The sequence below is a fragment of the Agaricus bisporus genome (assembly GCF_000300575.1).
Source record: "Agaricus bisporus var. bisporus H97 unplaced genomic scaffold AGABI2scaffold_1, whole genome shotgun sequence".
Taxonomy (NCBI): Eukaryota; Fungi; Basidiomycota; class Agaricomycetes; order Agaricales; family Agaricaceae; genus Agaricus; species Agaricus bisporus.
Genome location: NW_006267344.1, coordinates 1,136,497 through 1,153,031, shown reverse-complemented (window position 1 = coordinate 1,153,031; position 16,535 = coordinate 1,136,497). Strand labels below are relative to the sequence as shown.

Here is a 16,535-nt window from a genome sequence, read left to right as displayed (position 1 = left end):
TTCCTGGTCGACGGCAGCCTGGCAGCGCGTATCTGTGTACCAACTATCGAGTCCAGCCCGCCCATGAGCCCACCATCCACCCCTGTGTCTCTTCCCACCTCGCCCATCCTAGACACAACAACCAGACGCTCCCGGTATCTATGAACGACGTGCCGCGCCATAACGCGTACGTTTAGAGGAAGGCGAAGACGGTGTCTGGAGGACGAGTCCACACGTATACCCTCTATGGCTGGACATGGTGCACGGTATGTCCCACCCCTCCCGTCTCTTCTACACCTCTCATCAGACGTCCATAGCAACCATGCCAGCTACCTGCCAACGCCCTCGGCTCGAACGAGGTATCCGACTTCACCGCTTCCAACCTGACCACTTTCCAAGAAACCCTGCCATCGGGATGGTTTGAGAACCGGATCCCAGCGAGAACCGTACCACCCTCATATTCGCCCTCTCTCTCGTTCTCGCCATCTTCATCAGCTTTTTCATCATCGGCTGTCTCTTCTGGCGCAAGAGTCTGCGGCGGAGACGCAAACGCAGAGACCTCGAAATGCGGACTCGCAGAAAGAGCCGATCAGACCTTACTTCCCAGTCCCGAATCGATGCTCGAAAAGAGGTAAAAGAAAGACAAAAAATATGGGCTAGGGCTACGGCTAGATGGAGGCAAAATGCTCTCTACACAGCCCGGACGCGCAGGGGAAGACGCCCTCCCAGCCCACGTTCCCAGCACCGAGCTTCGTCGGTTCTCCTCCCTATCTCCTCTCCCCCACACTCTCCCGTTCCTGACGATGCCTCGAGTGTACTGACCCCGCAGGCATCGTCCGATGCACGCAGCGCCTCTCCCCGTTCGTCCATCGACTCTCATGCTTCCACTATCTCTTCCCCCAGCTCACCTCAAGAAAATGCAGATTCTTCACACACACCCCTATCCGATACTCTAGATTCCAACTCATCCTCATCTCCACCTGCGTACCGACAGCGTACACTCGCCGGCCCCTCCACGAGGCCCCATCTAGCGTCAAGTGAACGTCTCAATCCTGACTCCTTGATCCCCCCAAGTCCCCGTCCATCCCATCTATCGCCCCTGTCTTCTCCGACAGGGGGAAAATCTCCTCTATCATCCCACGGGTCTCAAACACCACGAGTCCCCGTTCATGCTGCTCACGTTGCAACCGATGACAAAACGCTGCTTGCCCGTCTTGCTGATCTTGCGGAGCGTCCTCCCGGAGAGGTAACACGCCCCGTAAGGTCCTCACATGAGGTATCCGTCCCCGTATGGGAGGATGAAGAGCTGGAAGACTTTACAGAGTCCTCGAGCGCAGATCCCTCAAATTCAGCCTCACAACTTCCGTATCCCCCTCCTCCATCCAAGGGCAAAATGGCAGAGTCCTCATTCTACGCATACAGATGCAGTTTTGAAGAGTTCTCAGAGTCAATCGATCCAGAAACGGGTCCTTGCGCACCACCTTTCGAGGCTCTTGGCAGGCCTGCACTTGGCGATATGGTTATGCTTCCTTCAGCACCACCTCTGGTGGGGGAAGAATTTCCGCCTGAGATCCCAGATGATGGTGATTCTCACGATCCTCCTCAGACGAGTGATAGAAACCAAGAGCGTCCAACAATTGCCGCCCCACAACCCCTCAGCGATGGTAATTTACCTGGCTATCGACCTTAATTTAACTCTGTTCTTTTGGACACTTGCAATTCGTTCATTCACAACCGTATCCTTTTCAATCAGTATCTTGACACGTTGCATTGTAACTTTGTACAGCCATTATATACCGTAACTGGCATCGAATAGTGCGCTTTGCCTGTTGAAGCATCGCGCAGACAATCTTGAAAGTAAATTCAGAATCCTTGCTACCGAGTCTGCTCGGCTCTTGTGCACGTGATCCAAATCTTCCGAAACGAGCAATCTAATTGCGCCCTCCTCTCCTCACATCTCTCAAAATCATGGGCAAATCTCAAAAGAAAAAGTCCATGCGGAGACACAATCCAATGCGAGTTCCTGACTCACATCTTCCTCAGGGACTCGCATCAGCTGCACAATCTTCTACAAGAAATGATGCAATCCTGCCCATAATTCAAAAGGTTTCCATTTTACTTTTGACGTTTTTCGTGCGCCTCACCGCTTTTTTATTTATTTTGGCTTGGCATTGGTAGATGGAGGGTGCGGATGCAACGGACAGAAAATGGGCTTGCGTGGCTGTATCTAATCTAATTCAAAATGACCCATCTACGAGGAGATTGCTGCAGGGGAAGAATATCGTTGGAGCCTTGATAACTAGATTAACCGACAATGAGGAGGAAGTCGTAGTAGAGGCCATTGGGGCTTTGCGGTATGAAAGATTTCTTTTCTTTCGTGCGATAGAATGAATCTCAGTGGAATTGACAGGAATTTATGTATTGATGGGGGATACGAAATTTGCGCGGAGATGTACAACAAAAATATCCTCACCCCACTCAAAACGTTTGTGCCCAAGGTAGGACTTGAGTTAGAACAATTTTTTTTTTCATTTGTGAACTTATTTTTATGGTTTTTATAGATCTCATCTGTACTTTCACAGTACCTCTCAAACCCAAAAGCGGCACCTGAGAATGCGCAAAAACTAGTCTACGGATTCGCTGATAATGTTATTACGGTATTATGGTGCCTCTCGTGAGTGTTTTCAAAGCTTTTGATCATGCTGCAATTTTTTTTAACATTCATAGAGAAACATCGAATAAGGCGTTGAATACTATCAATGAACTTCATCTTACACCCTTTCTGATGTCCTTTCTGGCATCTCGGGATAAACTCCCCTTGGCTCCCGTCGTCTCTGCAGGTACATATATACTTTGTGAGAATTTCTTTTTGCTGATATTGTCCTCTAGCACAGTGTCTCTACGTATTGACAGACGATAATATCCCAGCAATCAAGGACGTTCGAGCTGATGCAACTTACCTTTCCTGCTTAATGTCCATTATACAACCACAAAATACCCTCCATACCGAGTTCATGAAAAGTGATCCCCATGCGGTCACCCTTGCAGTCCTTGCAGCAGGTATGAAAAGATGTTTTCACCGAGTTTGGGTGCTGAAGTGCCATTTCTTCCTAGGCATCCTACGAAATGTCTCCCCACTTCCGCCTCCTACCGCCGTTTCTCAAAAGGACCTCGACAAAGATATCATATTCCCTCTCCTCCAACCTATCATCTCATCCAGTTCAATATCTCAAATTTCTGATCTTGCGCAAAATTTGATAACTACTCAAACCAACGAACCTCAGATCGAGAATTTATCATTAAAACATACACCGAAAAGCGACCATCGATCTACCGCCGAGGTTGATTCGGAAAAGGTTGAGACGCGGTTGAGAGCATTACAACTCACTCTGGAGATTCTGACTAGTACTTGTGCGACACTACCTGATCCTGAGTTTGCGCCTACAGACGATGACGAGGAAGTTGAGGATGAGGATTTGGACAAAGGTGTGCTTGCCTATTTTCTATCAGGAAAATGCCTGTTGTGTCTGAGACCAAAGCAGAGCAGGACGATGGTGAAATGGATACCGATGTCAACGAGGTCAACGGTATGGATGCAGATCAGCCTCCTGTACCAGCTTTCATAACAGCCTTGGTCAACCCCCTCCTCGCTCTGATACAACCTTCTGCTTTATCGTTTCCACCGCTGGCCTCACCATCGCCACACCCACCAACGACTAGTGCTCTTAGTGCTATTCATATAAATGCATTGGAGTGTCTCAACAATGTCTTCCTATCACTTGCCATGTCGAAAAGACCAGATATTTCGGAAGATGTGGTCAGTGGCCAGAAAATTTGGAATGATGTTTGGTCGGCATTGGCTGCTGTGGGTACACAGACTGGTCCAGGTCAAGAGAGAAGAAAAGAAATGTGGGACAAGGCTGTGGGAGTGCTTTGGGGTATTGGCAACGTTTGGAAGGGACTGTTGGTACGTCTCCACTTTTCGCGTTCGAAGTTACATATCTGAGCGCGAGGTTCAGGAGCCCAATGAAGAGCAGGTGCAACTACTGATACAGTTTTGTAACTCTTCGTCGGATCCAAAGGTCAAAACGCAATGTATAGGTTCTCTGGAATGTCTTGCCCAACATCCCCAATCTATTGTTTGTAATCGGGTGAGTAAATAACATGTCTTTAACACTTTTAGCTTTAATCAACCCGGAATAGGTTATCTGCGAATATCTTCTTTCTATTTTACCTTCAGGGTCGACCCCGGCTTCAGTAGCGACCGAGCCTTTGGTTCAAGCAGTAGCCGCTCTTATCGATATTTATGTCTGATGAGAATCTACCCTATGATATTAACTTTCGCCAGGGCCAATATCTCGATCGTCTTGTTGCTTCTGTGGAAGGTGTGAGGAAGGCCGCGCGGAGCGTCAGTCGACAAAAAGAGGGAGGCAGGGAATTGAGAATGCGGGCTGATGATGTACGCGATAATCTGGTCGCATTTATCAAGTATCGAAGGCGTTTGGCTCTGTGATAAAAACGAGTATGAGTAGGGTTTATAGTACCTCATGACCTACTTGTTTATTGATATCAACGTGGGAGGTGACTCTGGACGACGATCGACGAAGTCTTCTTTGGGCTGTCACATGTTAGATTGGATAAATATCTACCGGAGATTCTTCGAATATCAGCGCTCGTACCCTGATCATGGCCGCCTCGAAGAAAGTTGTATCGGTAGCGAATGCCCTTGCTCCCTTGCCTGTCTTCTGCAAGTTTCCTTCTAATTTTCCAATTGATAACCGCAAGACCTGATTCTTGATTTACCCTCAGCCCAAGCAGTGATATCGAATGGATTTATCTATGTTTCTGGAAACATTGGCTGTGATAAAAACTCCAAACTGGTTGAGGGCGGCGTCGAAGCAGAGACCGTAGGTTCTCTTCTACGGTCAACGATCAACATATATTGAATGGCCACGAATCTAGCGCGCGGCCTTGGAGAACATTATCAAAGTTCTTGAAGGAGCCGGAACCAAACTTGCGAATGCTGTCAAAATAAATGTTTATTTAGTTGATTTTGCCAGAGACTTTGCAAACATGAACGAAGTTTACAAAGAGGCAAGTTTTTTATTCGGTTCGGATCTGATAGGAGTGGTCCTGATGTGATATATAATTGCAGTTCTTTGGAACTGAGAATTTGCCCGCTCGTACATGTGTTGGCGTAGCGAAATTGCCATTCAATGCTAATGTTGAGATTGAGTGTGTTGCAGCGGTTCCCCAATGAGATTATCGTAAACTATGAAAAGTACAATAAATTGTCTGTGCGATTCACACGTTTGAAAGTCACGAGAAGATCTTGGTCTGGGGACATATATGATATGAGATCACTGACCATAAAGATTCTCTGTAGATTCCTCTTCCGACAATGACAACCTCCAAGCAGGTAGTATTTTCCCCTGAAGCAAATCCACCTCTTCCTTTTTACTGTAAGTGAATCAAGTGCCATATTGGAGTGTGATGATCCAAGGCATCTGTATCCAGCTCAAGCCATTAGTTCAAATGGATTCGTGTTTGTGGCCGGAAATATAGGCTGTGATCGAGACACTAAACTGCTTGAGGGTGGAATACGAGTTGAGACTGTAAGACGTTATGACAGGTGCTATATTGTTGATAAAGAAGATACTCATCATAATCTAGCGCGCAGCTCTGGAGAACATCAAAAAAGTACTCAAGGCGGCTGGCACTAGCTTGGAAAATGTTATCAAAGTGAATATATTCATCTCCGACTTCGATAATTTCCAGGCGATGAACGAGGTGTATGCTGAGGTAAGTTCTTGTTCAAGTTGTTTCTTTTTGAAGGATGGGAGATGAACGAGGATCTATAGTATTTTAAACCTGGGACGGCAATTCCAGCGCGAACGTGTGTTCAAGTTGCTGTGTTGCCTCTGAAAGCGGCTGTAGAGATCGAATGTGTGGCAGCTTTGCCCGTAGACCCATGACTTGTTTTATTACGTAGATTATTTCTGCCCGATTAGCTCAGAGTGCAGATGGCTGGGTGCATAATGTCAACTTGTCGCGTTAGCGTGTTGGTACAATGAGGCCAGGGTGGATCACGTGGTTTTAATCAATTTCCTAGTTGGTGCTCCCGGAGCACAGTGAAGAGAGCCCACCCTTGGCTGCCATAGCACACTGACCTCCAGACACTTTCATGTTCTCTTTTGTGCTCTAAGCCACGACGCCGCTAAATCCATCCAAGAATCATGGCTTCTCAGCAAGCATACCATGCCTATGTCCCGCAAAACAAGGGGACTTTAATGTCAGGGCAGACCATTTCCGTTAACAAGTATACTGTTCAGGTCGAGCGATATCTGTCACAGGGTAGATACACGTTCATTTTGAGTGTGCCATTTCTTAACCTTGTACAGGTGGGTTTGCGCAAGTGTATCTCGTTCGTACACAGGCACCGGTTCACAACACGACGCATCATGTGCTTAAGCATGTTGTCGTTGCCAACGAATCGATGCTTACAGAAGTCAAGAAGGAGGTGGATGTCATGGTACATCATCCGTGTCCCATCTCTTGGTTATTGTTTATGCTCTTTCTCAGAGGTTGCTTAGAGGTCATCCGAACATTGTCTACTTGATCGATGCGGCGTGGGCCAAAATGCCCACAGGTGCGTTCGAAGTCTACATTCTCATGGAATATTGTCCTGGTATGTCGTACGAGAATGCCTTTCCATCTTATCTTCTGACTTTATTTAAAGGAGGTGGGATAATCGACATGATGAATCGTCGGCTACGTGAGAGGCTTACAGAGGCTGAGATTCTACAAATCTTCGTTGAAGTCTGCGAGGGCGTCGCACACATGCATCATTCTCGCCCTCCTCTACTACATCGCGACCTCAAGGTGGAGAATATACTGCAATCGTCTCCCACTTCTTACAAGTTGTGCGATTTCGGTTCTACCGCTCCCATAACTAGGCCTCCGACAAATTCTCAGGAGATTCGTGCGGTGGAGGCCGACCTAAATCGACACACCACTCTGCAGTATCGAGCACCGGAGATGATTGATTTACATTCAAGGAGACCGATTGACGAGAAAAGTGATGTCTGGGCTCTGGGAGTGCTGCTCTATAAATTGTGCTATTACACTACCCCTTTCGAGGAACATGGGCCGCTCGCTATACTCAATGTTCAATATAGATTCCCTTCTTATCCGGTCTATTCTCAACAATTGACGCATCTAATCAGTAGGCCACTCTAATGAAATCTTCTCGATTTTACAATGGGTTGATTCTTGATTCCAGGCTCTATGCTCCGAGAACAGGGAGCTCAACGCCCCACGGTTTTTGAAGTTCTTGCCCATGTTCACAAAGTCAGGGGCACGAAATCTCCGTTTAAATACCCCCTCCCAATGCTCACACCACTATCTCCCCGGCAATCTGGCCTTAAGTCCAATGCTCTGGACGGAGTCATTACTTACCGCCAACCTGCCCCTCAGTCACATCCATCTAGTGTCCAGCCAGTCCAGCCAGTATCCCAGCCCCAGCCACTCAAACTCCCAGAGGCTTCCACGCCAGAGAGACGCGGTCGGCCCAAACCGAATGTTTCACCGTCATCTTCCACTCCTCTCAAACCACAGGTACAGAAACCTGTCGCCGGGAAGGTAAAGCTTATCGACGATAGCGATTTCGATGCCGATGGTGGTGCAGCCTGGAAATTGGCAACTACAAGGAGTGCGTCTGCGAGCAACTCTGCCAGTGATGAAGCCTGGAAAGTGGATTCCGTAGCTGGGCTTGAGAAGGTGGCAAAGCCATCTCCTAGTCTTGGTTTCAATGATGATTTCACTCAGAGTCTACGAGTACCTATGACTTCAACTACAAACAAGCCTTCCCTCACTACTCCTGATCCTCAACGACAACGCTACTCTCCAAAGATTACCCCATTACCCCCGGCTTCACTTACTCCAAACGGTGACTTCCAAAAATCAAACTTTGAGCCACAAATCCGTGTCAAGAAGGAGAGGGACGCCTTCGAGGGTCTTGGTTTGATGACGCAAGTATCGAAACCTGCACCTACACTTGGGGAAGCCCGAAAGTTGCGTACGGGACTGGCCATTGTAAGCACCAACATCAGTCGGCCAATCAAGCCCTCCAACTCCCCAAGACTTCGGCCCAAAGTATATACACCCCGAGCGTCTCCTATACCACCATCCCGTTCTTCAGAACCAGAGTTTCCTTCGCAGCCTTCATCGAGACCGACTTCCGATCGAGGTACCTCTTCTGCTGAGAGCAGGTTCCCGTCGTTGGAGGAGTTGGACGCCTCGTTTTCGAGACCTGACACCTCTTCAACAAGGAGTCCCAGGAAACAGGATAATAAATTGATGGATCACGGGTTAGAACCGCCTGCTTTCCCTCCGAGACCCGGCAGGGTTGGTAGCACTGGCTCTGGAGTAAATATCACGTCGTCAAAGACGTCACCGATAGCTCAAAATGCCAATGGGATTCGATCGGAGCAAGCTACTGGTGTTGCAGTAAACAAAGAGTATTCACGGGCACCCCAGGAGGATTTATCGTTCTCTGGAAAGAGGGATATAGGAGGAAATGGAGTTCGTGAATCATTTACTTCCTCCAAAAGCCCCAGTCACTCTCGTCCATTATACTCGGGGCGGAGCACGGACGCCCCGCGGCCATCTACGTTTGTCCTCTCTAGTAACGCTAATGAAGCTAAACCCCCACCATCGACCGGTCTTATCAATCACGCTACTCGGTCAAGGGATCTATTGACTGGGGATGATGGACCTGAGCTTCCTGTGCGACAGATCCCTGCTTCCAAGTTTGAGCAAAGCACCTTCAAGATACGTGACTCGCCTAGTAAGAGAGCCTCGGTCATTGAACGAAACGATGTTCTGGAGGCTACAATCCCTCAACAAGGACGTGCTCCATCACCCCCCATGGAAAGGTCGCCCATCCCTACCTCAAAGGCCGTTTCAACTCCAATAGTAGAGTCTCCGACAGTATCTCGCTTCACGAAATCATTCCCCCCTATCAATACCTCTCTACCATTGAGCGGGCCTTCTTCTGGTTTGACGGAGAATTGGAGCCCTATCGCAGACACGCATCCTCGTAGTACTGTAAAAGAGGACGACAAGAAGGACGATTTCGTTCAGGGATCGTCGAGTGAAGATGAGGGGCCGGAGGAGCCTATCGCTAGCTCGAATGCATCTGTCACGATAAAAACCGACTCTCAGCCGAAGCATAAATCTCGTCAAAGCTCTGTTCATGATTTAGTGGACTTATGGGGAGGTGGTGTTTCCAGTGCTAAAGATAAACAACCTGAATCTTCTGTCCATCCTGTTTCCACCCCCATCACGCGCAACGCAGGAGTCGCCAGGCATAAGTCCGCATTCATACCGCCTAGGCCTTCTTCTCCGCCTCGTAAGGCTTCGCCTATCGTTAATGAATCTCAGAACGTCACCAGTACAAATGTACAATCTCCGCAGGGACCCACTCTGCCAACGTCCTTACCTAAGTCTGGCCGCTCGAGACCTCAATCTATGTTGATTTTCCCTTCCAAGTCCAATGACAGCCCTTCGATACCCTCGCCTCGCCTCGTTTCTTCCGATGATCCTCATTCTCCTCCCACTCGCCGAACGTCAATATCTGATATGGTTCAACGCTTTGAGGCAATTCAAGCCACTGCAAGAGTTTCTGCAAATGCTACATCCTCTTCGCCTATCAACCCTATTAAGCACACTCACCTACCGTATCGAGACGACGTTGATCAATTAAAGGATTCGCGGCCCGTCAAACATTCCCTTGATAAAATTGCTGTTGCGCTACCAGGGCTGGGTACACCCTCAGCTCGTAGCGGCGACCCTATCAAGCGTAGAACCTCACTGACCACCTCTTCTGGTCGGCCGCCTACATTCAGTTCTCGGCGTACCTCTCCAATTTCTCCTGCTGCACCCAAGAGTAGAGCCGATACCGACGACGACGAGATTGTTTCTTATCCACGGAGCATACCAGGTACACGACGAGAACCAATCAAGCTTCCCGTGCCTGCTCGGAAGCCGGCGCTGACGATGGAAGAGGTAAACAAACAATCTCAAGTCGATGAAGCGGTTTCAACGCAAAGCGCCAGCGTCGATGGCTCAGCGTCGCCGGACCGACCGTATCAAGGAGTTGGGAAGTTGATTGATCAATGGCAGCGTATATCTGCGGGAAGCTGAAGTGCCGCGCACTAACATACTGGGTAAACGTACTAGCGTCGCAACACCGAAATGAGCTGGTCTCGCACCTATGCCAAAGGAGTATATTATAGACGCCCGTGTATCCACCTCGCACGCTGTTTTTCATCTTTATTCAATTACGGAACTGCACAGGTAATACTATAAAGAGCATGATGTACTCAAGTACTTCTAATCTCCTGACTCGCTGTCTGAATCCGAACCACTGCTGAGAAAACCCTTCTTTTCCTTCGCATTATTTCTGCCTTCACTTCGCATCTCTAATATACCCTTAGGAACTTCATCTCCCGAATATTGGACGCTTTCCGTATCTCCGCTGCTGCATGACTGTGAATTCATTGCCTCGGCACGGGTCATACCCGAGCGAATTGGGTGGATGGAAATTTTATGTTGCTTGGATTTTGACCGTGGTCGGGTTCTCTCAGTGACCGGATGAAGGGGATAAGAACTCGGAATCAACAAAGCTCGAGATTCTGCGTCTTCTCTGTTGCATTTATTGACAAATGAGATCACTCGCAAAAACGGAAAGTGCATACCTTATTTCAGATACTGGATGGTCATGAGGGTCTGAGTCTCTAGATTTGTAACATTCTGCCAGGGATTGGCCGAGTGTAAGGCTTGTAACCTATGTTTGATGTAACATTGACTGATTCCGGAAGTATAGCTAGCTGCAGGTCACCCACTATAACGATGATTATTCTGGGCGAGTACAAAGGTCAATTCGCAGGCTGATAGCTCCTCAAGTAACTTACCCGACATGTAATGTCATAGAGGCTAGCATATAACATCTGTAATGAAAGGCACCTGTAAGCCTGTCTTTTGAAACGTCCCCAGCAGGACCCACAGTCTTATGAAGTGGATTATCCAGTACAAAGCGGCCCACCAAACACGTTTGCCCCATTTTATCCTAGCCAAGAACCGTGGGGATAGGCCTTGCTCAATGTTGAATGACAGAAATCTAGGTGGAAAAGAAACGAGAAGAGTTGGTGCGGATATAGAGCGTTGTATGCTACGATACCTTTCGAAAAGACATATAGTGGTCAAGAAAAGTGAGGCTATCAGGAAGTCAGTGAATGAACGAAGGACCAGTCCTTCAAAGAGGACACGTTCTTGCCGGAACGACCAGTGTAAGTGAGGTCGCCAGGAATCCATGGTATGCTGTCGTAATGGCCTGTTACAGCGGACTCGGGGTACAGCACTTGATATTTATACTCCTCATGAATCTTAAGATCTGAGGAAACGTTGACGTCGCCGAACAATCGAAACGCCAAGGTAAAACACGGAAGGACAGGCCTACAAATTCTTGAACAGATACAATTGGTCATTATAGATTATAAGTGTATATATGCATCATGTTGCTTCCGCCGAGGTAAGGCGACGATCAACCATCCATCATTCATGGTATAATTGATTCGGAAGTCTCTCTCCTGAGTCTGGCCTGCTCTTGGAATTCTTTGGCTCGCTCTTCCCTCCATTCACAATCATTATAATACTCGCAAGCGCTAATCACTGGGATGAGCATGCATAAAAATTCGGGTCAACTATGCTTACTTGCATCGATGTGCTAGCTCTACTGGCACACCGCTGGAACGTCGCTCGCCCCGCCACCAAGCAAGAGCGTCAGTTAAGTAAGCGGAAAGAAAATCAGAGTCGTATTGAAAAGTCTTGGTTCCGATGATCTGATCATGCTCGTGCTGTCGGGTCAAAGCTGAATAGTCTAGAGCAATTATTTTGTCTTTCCCTTCCACAATCAAAAGCTTTAGAAGAATGTATTGCAGAAAGAGGTGAGAACTTTACCTGTTGTGATGAGAGGGACACAATTGGCCTCTTCATTGGATGTAGGATCCTTGTCCTTCAATGTCAGGCGTAGCTGTTTCAGTGGCGAAGTAACTCCAGCAGCAGAGGCTAGGGGAGGGGTCCGTCGTTTAAGGCCTTTTTGATTGGCCTGAAGTCGGTAGACCAACTGCAATTGGTCGTCGATACTGGCAATATGTAGTTGGTCTACCCGATCGTGCCACAGAGCTGATAAGTCAGCTAGATTGAGCACTTGAAACTTGTCCTTTTCCGCTACAAGACCCGCTTGTTCAAGGAATTCCTCAGACAGCTGTTGTTCTGGATTTACATTTACTAGCTGCCAGAAAATCATAAAATCAAATGGCGCTTTAGTTGATACGAGTTTTGACAAGAGGCGATGATAAAGCATGAGTTGCAATTGTGCAGGGCGCATATCTTCATCCAATGGTAACGAAGGACGCTTTCTTGTTTTTGCATCGATAATTTGGACGGTGAATAGATTTGGACTAGGGGCCTTTGACCTAGCCGAAGAAGAGAAGCGAGTTCCGATATCGGTCTGAGATGGCTCGGTAACATCCTTGTCACCTTCTTCGTCTGCTATGGGTCGGTACACCAATTCATCCTGGTACAAACATCTGTACAGTTACCGGGTTTTAGGGCATGAAGCTCACGATGATGCCAACGATTATTTCTCCGTCTTCAATCCCAAACACAGGTATTTCTCGCTACAAAGAAGTTAGCTGGAACTACAAACAATTGCGACGAGCCCTGATACCGTCATTCCCTCCAGCTGCATCCCTTCGAGGCATGCCAACATGTTCACCAAACTTATCGAAAAAGTTATTCGAAAGATTTGGGCCGTCCATAATTTGAAAACCCACCGCAGAGCCCATCTTTCCTCAGAATTCATGACTGTAATCTTCACCTCTTTAGGTTTGACTTCACGTTCCAATTTTTTGTGGATTGCCTAGGGATATGAGCATTCAAAATACACGATAATAGGTTGGCTCACTCTTCCTTTCCTAAGTACGATATCATTCTTGGCTGCAACAGCAGTATCCAACTTGATTTCCTTTCCAGAGGCAGACTTGAATGAATCGGGTCGTTGACGTAATGGTTGCGACCGTTTCCCCAGCAGGCCGTACTCAAACTGTACTTCGCACCTACACTGATTGAGTCTGACTGAATTATATGAGTTTAACGAAGATAAATGGATACCATGCAAGTGACACCAAATCCGTCACTGATAGAGTTCCGTACGAGCGAAATAGTTCCAACGGACTGTCTCGAGGCTTAACTTTGAGTTCGCTTATTGAATCTTGCGGAGAACAGGGCTGCTCATATGCAATGATCGTCTTGGGTAGTTGGTTTCTGACTATTTCTGCGTCGATTTGTGCAAAATCTTCTTGCGTAAACTCGGAGAAGTCATAACCAGCGAACTCGTCAACGTCAGCCGCCGACACTAACGGTAATGATTATTAGGTGTGACAGGCCAGGAGACATAGTCCTCACTCGCTTGCCGACGATGGGAGACTGAGACGCGATGAGTCAATGTCAGCTTCACCGGGCCTTCACATGTGACCGGTTGACCTTAAACGTCGACAGCTAAGTAGCAAGAAGTCACAAACGCACTACACTGATTCGGTCGTGATAGTTGTCCAAATCCAGGTAAAATAACGGTTGGGAGGAATTGGTTCATATTTACCTCAAAGAAGCGTCCAATTTAATTTCGCGGAGGCTGGAGGCACCTCAAAGGCGTTGCTTACATAAATATACTGCTTGTTTGCATGCATAAAGTTAGCACACTCCACAACTCTCGTAGGATTGCCAGGCGAAACGGAATTACAAGGTTAGCATCCAAATGGGAGAGTTCGACTGCTACAGGAAGCGCTCTTTCGACTCGATGGATATTCTCCGTGTCTCATTTTGTGACAGACTAAATGTATTTCCACCCGCACGGCTAAGTTGCCGTTTAGAAGCCGACCCCAGAATAGGCCCGTCCGAAGTTATACGGGTCCCGCCCGAAAAAGAACGCGAGCAGCGACAAGGATTTTCCACGATTTCATCGCACCTCGACTCCAGCTTCAGTTCGCTAAACGTGTTTCACTAAGAGTGTTTCAGACAAGTGCATTATAGTTGGAATTCATCGATCTTTTCGATCTTCATTGCTTTTTGGAAACCGAAACCCCCAGAGTTTCTTGTTTTTGTTTCGTTTTTTTTTTTCCAATTTTGGCCTTCGGCATGGATATTGTGCGCCGTTAACGTCATTGCAGAAAACCCACCTTTGTCTGCAAACTACCGAAGGCAGGGGAAGGTATGTGGGTCATCGGAAAGAAGTCTAGTCATCGAGACGTGCAAATCTTGTGGTGATGGAATAATTGATGACTTCCACGCAATCATCAAACTCCGCACACTCAAACTCGTATAGATCGATCGATGCTATATATTGCTCCGTGACTATTATAACATGTACATTGTACAAGTCTAAAAATGTCAAGGCCTTTCGCAAGGCCTATTTCGGGGATCTACGAGTTTTGGGGCAATGTCAAGCATATCTTCATGGTAATTAGCGAAACAAACATCTCGATGGATAGACAGTTGAATCTTCGACGACTTGACGGATCTGCGCGAGATTTATTCTGTGAGGTAATCCTGCATTCTTCTATCCGTATTCTAAACGGTCTGGAAGGAGAGGGCCCCTTAATCCGCTGATCGAACTACTATATTTGGGTTTCGGCATGATTGCCGGAGCGTTTGCTTCATTCTCCATCACCGGATCCTTCGGAGTCACCCAATAGTCGCCCAACAGTGAAAGCGTCGAAGTGTATATGTTAGTTATATTATTTTTTCGGCCTCGGTAGAGGTCTTAAAACGAAGGTTCGGGCTTAGTTATCAGATGTGCCCAAGATGTCGTATAGCAGCTGAAGACCACAGAACTTGGTGTATATTTGGTCATTCGGGACGACTCACTAGCCCATGAGAGAATGGATCGAGCTCATTTCCGTCGGTATTGCACAATGCAGTTAGAATGTTCGATTGCGTCAATATATTGAGACTTGTCGAAACCGTCAAGTTTGATCTCGGAGTTGCATTCCAGTGGGGTCAGCAGATAAGATAAAATATTGATGGCACCACTTGTTGTGTGACGCCTGAATTTCAAAGTGGCCTCATTTATCACAGCCGAACGACTTTCTCTTTCCTTCATGTCGAACACTCCACTTTGACCCCGACATCCCGTCGCGGTTCTTATATTACACTCCCCTACCGCCACCATTTACCTCCACATCCTTTCACCTCCACATCCTTTCAGCTCACTGGGCTGTTCCTTCACTTGAACGACTCTAACGACCATCTCGGTTTTGCTTTCATGTTGGAAAGCAACCTCATGATTATGCTTTCTGCCCACGCGTTTGCTTCCTTTGGGTTTGGTTTGGTGAGATAGTCCGTTACGTGGCTTACCTTAATCACTGACTGGTCTTTCAGAGTGTTCTTGCGATGTGGTTCCGTTGGCTTGCTTCAACAGCTGTCTTCAGGGCCTCTTTGGTCAGCCTTGGAAAATTCAGCGATACAGGTCACTGTTGCGATACTTCACCCTCGCCCTCACCGGTGGCAACGTCGCGTGCCGCTATACATATCACGTCACTGTCTACTCCGCTTCAAACAGACTCAATGTCAGCACCATCGGGAGTGACTCCAATACAACGACGATTCCGCCGTTTAACACTACCACATACAGGGCAACCAATACCCATACATCCTTCGACGACTCTCTCAGACCTCAATTCTGTAGGTTCGGAATCCTTGGATTCGACGCCAACCGAATCCGAATCACTGTCTCTACCAGCGACTCCCATGTCCGTGTCTAATTTGCCGCTTGACCCGCCGGAGCACGAAAAGGTGCCTCGTCGTCGATCAAACTCAACTTCTTCTCTATTGCTCAAAGTGAAATCACCTTTTCGAGCTAGAGATAAACGTTTTTCTTTGCCAGTTGTCTTACCTGAGCAGGCTCCGCGTTCGTGATTCCCTCCTCGCTTACTCTTATAAACTAATATTATATGAAGCTCTGCTCCCAATGAACAAGACGACCAGGATGGCGATGGCTGTGTCAACTCTCAAGACCAAAAGAGCTAAAACACTTTGGCATCTTTCAAGGGACTCAAGCTCGGCATCGACCAGTGGTTCTGACTGTTCTCATGATTCCAAACCATCACGTCGGAAATTTCTTAGCTTTCATCGTCGTTCCAATCCCGCACCTCACAGCGATGCTCGTTCTACTCGCAAAACGTCACACCCTGTGAAGCTCCCTCGTACACTGCCATATGAGGCGCCTTATTTTGCCAACCCACCTGTATCGTCGCAAGAGAGCCAATTTCGGTCACTAGAACGTAACTGCTCTGAATGCTCCTAGATTGCAGTTTTAACCGGGGTAAAGATTGATTTTAATTTTGGCCCTGCTCACTTCAATCAGCTACTCATCCTATGTAATTAGATACTCATGATTTTGTGTATAATAGGATGCATAAATTATTTAATGAATT

At 47.5% G+C, this 16,535-nt stretch overlaps 8 protein-coding genes across 8 annotated transcripts; 6 read left to right on the top strand and 2 right to left on the bottom strand.

Moving 5' to 3' along the window:
• Positions 1-225: 225 nt before the first annotated feature.
• On the top strand, positions 226-1,669 carry AGABI2DRAFT_113932 (hypothetical protein; the record flags this gene model as incomplete). Its single annotated transcript, XM_006454114.1, has 3 exons — positions 226-245; positions 297-338; positions 418-1,669. 3 exons carry the CDS (start codon positions 226-228, stop codon positions 1,667-1,669), a joined length of 1,314 nt encoding a protein of 437 aa, XP_006454177.1.
• Positions 1,670-1,947: 278 nt separating this feature from the next.
• On the top strand, positions 1,948-4,604 carry AGABI2DRAFT_182171 (hypothetical protein; the record flags this gene model as incomplete). Its single annotated transcript, XM_006454113.1, has 11 exons — positions 1,948-2,085; positions 2,158-2,333; positions 2,390-2,477; positions 2,541-2,653; positions 2,707-2,819; positions 2,869-3,039; positions 3,094-3,465; positions 3,579-3,946; positions 3,999-4,130; positions 4,183-4,263; positions 4,298-4,604. The coding sequence occupies 11 exons, from the start codon at positions 1,948-1,950 to the stop codon at positions 4,490-4,492; spliced, it is 1,947 nt and encodes a 648-aa protein (XP_006454176.1). The 3' UTR covers positions 4,493-4,604.
• Positions 4,605-4,657: 53 nt separating this feature from the next.
• AGABI2DRAFT_189471 (hypothetical protein) lies at positions 4,658-5,258 on the top strand. The gene is made up of 4 exons (XM_006454112.1): positions 4,658-4,726; positions 4,789-4,886; positions 4,942-5,073; positions 5,135-5,258. Exons 1-4 carry the CDS (start codon positions 4,666-4,668, stop codon positions 5,237-5,239), a joined length of 396 nt encoding a protein of 131 aa, XP_006454175.1. The 5' UTR covers positions 4,658-4,665; the 3' UTR covers positions 5,240-5,258.
• Positions 5,259-5,372: 114 nt separating this feature from the next.
• On the top strand, positions 5,373-6,109 carry AGABI2DRAFT_189470 (hypothetical protein). The gene is made up of 4 exons (XM_006454111.1): positions 5,373-5,441; positions 5,497-5,594; positions 5,653-5,781; positions 5,841-6,109. The coding sequence occupies exons 1-4, from the start codon at positions 5,381-5,383 to the stop codon at positions 5,952-5,954; spliced, it is 402 nt and encodes a 133-aa protein (XP_006454174.1). The 5' UTR covers positions 5,373-5,380; the 3' UTR covers positions 5,955-6,109.
• A 106-nt stretch (positions 6,110-6,215) lies between these two features.
• AGABI2DRAFT_113930 (hypothetical protein) lies at positions 6,216-10,185 on the top strand (the record flags this gene model as incomplete). The annotated part of the gene is made up of 5 exons (XM_006454110.1): positions 6,216-6,333; positions 6,381-6,511; positions 6,562-6,667; positions 6,719-7,204; positions 7,262-10,185. 5 exons carry the CDS (start codon positions 6,216-6,218, stop codon positions 10,183-10,185), a joined length of 3,765 nt encoding a protein of 1,254 aa, XP_006454173.1.
• Positions 10,186-10,374: 189 nt separating this feature from the next.
• Positions 10,375-11,355, bottom strand: AGABI2DRAFT_62197 (hypothetical protein; the record flags this gene model as incomplete). Its single annotated transcript, XM_006454109.1, has 5 exons — positions 10,375-10,715; positions 10,829-10,902; positions 10,956-10,991; positions 11,048-11,161; positions 11,222-11,355. The coding sequence occupies 5 exons, from the start codon at positions 11,353-11,355 to the stop codon at positions 10,375-10,377; spliced, it is 699 nt and encodes a 232-aa protein (XP_006454172.1).
• A 162-nt stretch (positions 11,356-11,517) lies between these two features.
• Positions 11,518-13,524, bottom strand: AGABI2DRAFT_182166 (hypothetical protein). Its single transcript, XM_006454108.1, has 9 exons — positions 13,510-13,524; positions 13,216-13,459; positions 13,010-13,160; positions 12,879-12,964; positions 12,773-12,824; positions 12,669-12,722; positions 12,001-12,619; positions 11,755-11,944; positions 11,518-11,705 (listed from the first exon to the last, which is right to left on the bottom strand). Coding segments are annotated over exons 1-9 (1,503 nt in total). The 5' UTR covers positions 13,511-13,524; the 3' UTR covers positions 11,518-11,599.
• Positions 13,525-15,364: 1,840 nt separating this feature from the next.
• Positions 15,365-16,405, top strand: AGABI2DRAFT_113928 (hypothetical protein; the record flags this gene model as incomplete). The annotated part of the gene is made up of 3 exons (XM_006454107.1): positions 15,365-15,430; positions 15,481-16,009; positions 16,059-16,405. The coding sequence occupies 3 exons, from the start codon at positions 15,365-15,367 to the stop codon at positions 16,403-16,405; spliced, it is 942 nt and encodes a 313-aa protein (XP_006454170.1).
• Between the last annotated feature and the right edge of the window lie 130 nt (positions 16,406-16,535).